We start from the raw sequence: 4,098 nt of genomic DNA on the forward strand, positions 1-4,098 counted from the left end.
GGAAGCGGGGGTCCAGGAAGGCGTAGAGGAAGGGGTTGAGGCAGCTGTTGCCGTAGGCCACGCAGGTGCAGTAGGGGTGCAGGTTGTGCAGGAAGGCGTGCAGCGCGCACGACCAGGGCAGCACCTCCAGGTCCATGAGGCCGTAGACCGTCTTGACGAGGTGGAAGGGCAGCCAGCAGGCGCCGAAGGTGGCCACGAGCACCACGATGATGGTGAGCAGGCGGCGGCGCTCGCGCGGGCCGCCCTCGCCGCGCTCGGGCCCGAAGTGGCTGGCCACGGTGCGGGCGATGAAGAAGTAGCAGGTGAGCATGACGCCGAAGGGCGCCACGAAGCCCAGCGCCGTGGAGGAGAGCCCCAGGCCCACCTCCCAGGCGGCCTCGGCGCCCGGCGCCGCCACGCCGCCGTAGTCCATGTAGCAGGTGACCTTGGCGTCGCCGGGCAGGGCGGCCGCGCGCCGCAGCACCATGGCCGGCAGCGCCAGCAGGGCGGCCAGCGCCCAGAGCGCCGCCGTGGCCAGCAGCCCGCTGACGCGCGAGCGCAGCTTGGCCGTGGCCATGGGCCGCACGATGGCCAGGTAGCGGTCGAAGCTGAGGCCCGTGAGGCAGAAGACGCTGGCGTACATGTTGACGAAGACCAGGTAGCTGCTCACCTTGCAGGCGGCCGTGCCGAAGGGCCAGTGGTAGCCCAGGCAGGCGTAGGCGGCCCACAGCGGCAGCGTGGCCACGAAGGCCAGGTCGGCGGCGGCCAGGTTGGCGATGAAGGTGTCGGCCGAGCGGCGCCGCTCGCGCCCGCCCCGGAACACGGTCCAGAGGACGAGGCCGTTGCCCGCCGTGCCCAGCAGGAAGACCAGCAGGTAGATGGCGGGCAGCAGCGCCGGCGAGGGCGCCCACTCGGCGTACTCGCACTCGCTCTGGTTGTCGCCGCCGTACACGTAGCCCTCCGTCACCTCCTCCATGGCGCCCGCTCAGCTCATCCCCGGCCGCTGCCCTCGCCGGCGCCCGCGGCTCCTCTGAGCCCGGCCCAGCCCCGCGCCAAGGATCCCCCCCAGCTCCCACCCCTTCCCCTCCCCTCCCGCCCTCCTCCTCCTCCTCCTTCCTCCCGCTCCGGCCCCGTGGGAAATTTCCCGCCTGGGCCGGGACTGGGGGTTGGTGGCTCCGGGCAGGGGGGGGTTGGTGGCCCGGGGGCCACCCGCACATTCGCACCCTGCACCCGGCGGGGATGGGCGGCGCTGAGCGGGTCCCGCCATGGGGCGCCCCACAAGGCCCCATCCCACCACCCCACTGCCTGGGCTGGCAGCACCCTCGGGGCACCCAAGAAAATGGGAAAAAAAATCCCATCTCGCCCCTCAAATAGATGGTGGGTTTGGCTTTTTTTTTTAATTTGGTTTTCCTTTTTTTGGCTCTTTTTTTTCACTTTATGCTATATTTTTTATTTTTTATTTTTTATTTTTTATTTTTTATTTTGCATTTTGCATTTTGCATTTTGCATTTTGCATTTTATTTTTTGCAGGTTTACAACTTTTTTCCTGCATTTTTGCAGGTTTTACCTTTTTTTTTTTTTTTTTTTTTTTTTTTTTATTTTTTTTTTTTCCCCGTGCATCTCCCTGTCCGAAGGGAGCCAGGGCTCGGGGCCGCCCTCGCCCCCCGTCCCCCATCCCGCCCGGGCGCTAACGCGATCACGATCCCGGCGTTGCGGGGCAGCCGATAGCAGATGAAAAGGCGCCGCGACGCTCCCTGATAGGATTGGGGAATTCGGGGAAGCTTTTTCCAAGCAAAGGGCCCCGAGGGGAGCGCAGGGACAGCGGCCTGGGAGGGAGGTGTGGAAAAATAAAATCCTCTAATGACCTGGGACAGCGGCAGCCCCAAGTTAACCCCTTCATTGCCCCCACGGCGGGACCCGCATCCCTTTGGAAGCCGCTTTTTGTGGAAGAAACGGGCGGCCGCGCCAGGGCGAGGGGAGCCCGGCGGGGACAGACGCTGCTCTCGCCTCTCGGCGACCGAGAGAGAACAAATCCGGGAAATAAAAGCGCTAATTAAAGCGCTGATAGCGGCGGGAGCGCTGCGCGGGGAGATGTTCCCGCTCGGATGGATCCCTATTTATACCCGCCCGGGTTATTTTGGGCTGCCGTGGGTAGCACGGAGGGGTGAGTAACCCCTTCCTGCGGGCACCTGCACGGGCGCAGGGAGCTGCACGCACATGTAGGTGTTTGAGGGCAATAAGGGAGAAAAGAAAAGAAAAAAAGAAGAAAAAGGTGGAATTAGGCACCACAGTTTCCCCTTGCTGAACCGCCCTTGACCAGATGCAAGTTTTGCCCAGCCTGGGGGCAGGGGGGAAGCTTTAAATTATTCCCGGAGCCGAGGTCGGGGTGCAGCTCCCCGGGGAGCCCTGGCCAGGGCAGTGGGGAATTTGGGGGACCCCGGCCCCGTTATTGCCGGCGGGGGCTGCAGACCCCCGTGCCGGCGCTGCTCTCCGTGCCAGGAAGGGCTCCCGGGGCACTGGGACAGGGCAGCTTCCTCCCAGCACGCTCGGCCTTACTCACATCCTACCTGGGAAGGAGCCTTGGAGCCGCTCGCTCCCCTTTTCCGCCAGCCGCGGCCGGAGGAGCGGCGGGGAAAGGAAAATAAACAGCCCTGGGTTCCGCTGGGAGCCGGGGAAAGGGCCGGGCCCGGCGGGCCGGGGGGGCGCCGGGGACACCCCGGTGGCCCGGGATGGGGCAGCACCCCCCCCATTGCGGGCGACCCCCCAACACCCACACACACGCCCTCGGGGGGCCGCGCAGGGAGCGGAGGCCTCGCGAACCAACCCAAAGTGTTTTATTGTCTTGGCAAAGTGGCACCGAAATATTGACCTGTTGCTCGGCGGCTGCGGGGCAAGGAGCGGGGAGGCCCCCCCGCCCTGTCCCCCCAACACAGGGGACAAGATGGGGTGGCCGAATGGCCGGGACGACGGCGGGGACGGGCACAGCGCGAGCGTCGGACAAAGTGCATAGATGAGTGTGGGGCCGGCGGCAGGACGCGGAGCCCGGCAGCACCGGCAGCGCGAGCGCGGGGCGGCGCCCTGCGCGGGTGGCGCCGGTGGCAGCACCGGGGCCCGTCGCTCCCGCGCCGCTCACGGCTTCTTCTTCTTCAGCTTGAGCGCCTGCAGCCAGTGCGGGGCGGCGGCGTCCGGCCTGCGGCGCCACCGCGGCTCAGGCGCCGGCGGACGGCGCTCGGGCAACAGCCGGCAACAGGCGGCCACGCGACACCGCGCGACGCGCCGCACCGCTCGCCCCAGGCGCTTGGCCAGAGCACCGCCGCGCCGCAACACCCATTTGCCCTTCACACCCCTACCGCACAACACCCAAACTGCCCTTTACACCCCCACACCGCCCTCCTGCTGCGCTTTAACACCCTGTTGCTACCACCAACGGGTGACACTGCAACACCTCTGCGCATCCACGACCACCCCCGTTGCCCACAGCCCCTCTGCACCCTGCACCCTTTACTCCCCTAACACCCCCAAACCGCCTGTGCCCCAGAGCACCCCTGTGCCCACACTCACCCCAGCGCCTGTGCCCCACCAGCTACAGCCCCACAGCCCCCGCCGAGGCACCCCTTCCCCAGCACCCTCACAACCGATCTGCTCCCGGCACCCCGCGGGCGGCCAACACCTCCGGCAACAGCCGAACACCGCCGAGGCACCGAGAGCCCCAAGGGCCCGGCCGCGTGGAGGGGCCACCCCACGCGTCCCCGCCGCTCACCCGGGGGGCTTCTCGGGCTTGGGGGGCAGCGGCAGCGGCCGCGCGCCGGCGCCGGGCAGCTTGCAGGACCTGGAGCGCTGCACGTGGGGCTCCCTGGCGGGGCTGCTCCTGCCGCCCGCCGCCTGCGGGCCCTCCTCGGCCGAGCGGTTCCGGCCCCTCAGCTTGGCCTGCGGGCACCGTGGGGCTGGCAGCGGCGCCGGGCGCCCCCCGCATCCCCCTCCTCCTCGCTTCCCCCTTACCTTGATGGCGGAGGCGTTGAGGCCGGGGAAGAGCGGCACCTTGAGGGCCCTGCCCGGCGGGGCGGCGCGCGCCCGCCGGCTCCGCGGCTCCTCGGCGGCCTCCTCGTCGGAGGAGGCGGC

General features: G+C 68.0%; 2 protein-coding genes across 2 annotated transcripts in view; both read right to left on the minus strand.

Annotated features, from left to right (window-relative positions):
- The window catches only part of APLNR (apelin receptor), a 7,575-nt gene extending 6,620 nt beyond the window's left edge, over nucleotides 1-955 (minus strand). The window contains exon 1 of the mRNA XM_026040231.1: nucleotides 2-955. Coding sequence (XP_025896016.1) covers nucleotides 2-955 — 954 coding nt within the window. The remainder of the gene's footprint in view (nucleotide 1) is intronic.
- Nucleotides 956-3,108: 2,153 nt separating this feature from the next.
- Nucleotides 3,109-4,098, minus strand: part of TNKS1BP1 (tankyrase 1 binding protein 1) — a 4,613-nt gene continuing 3,623 nt past the window's right edge. The window contains exons 3-5 of the mRNA XM_026040232.1: nucleotides 3,979-4,098; nucleotides 3,740-3,906; nucleotides 3,109-3,169 (exon numbers count right to left, since the gene is read on the minus strand). Of these exons, the coding sequence (XP_025896017.1) occupies nucleotides 3,109-3,169; nucleotides 3,740-3,906; nucleotides 3,979-4,098 (348 nt within the window). The remainder of the gene's footprint in view (nucleotides 3,170-3,739; nucleotides 3,907-3,978) is intronic.

This window comes from Nothoprocta perdicaria, unplaced genomic scaffold (genome assembly GCF_003342845.1).
Source record: "Nothoprocta perdicaria isolate Ctin4 unplaced genomic scaffold, notPer1 scaffold_251, whole genome shotgun sequence".
NCBI classification, from domain to species: Eukaryota; Metazoa; Chordata; class Aves; order Tinamiformes; family Tinamidae; genus Nothoprocta; species Nothoprocta perdicaria.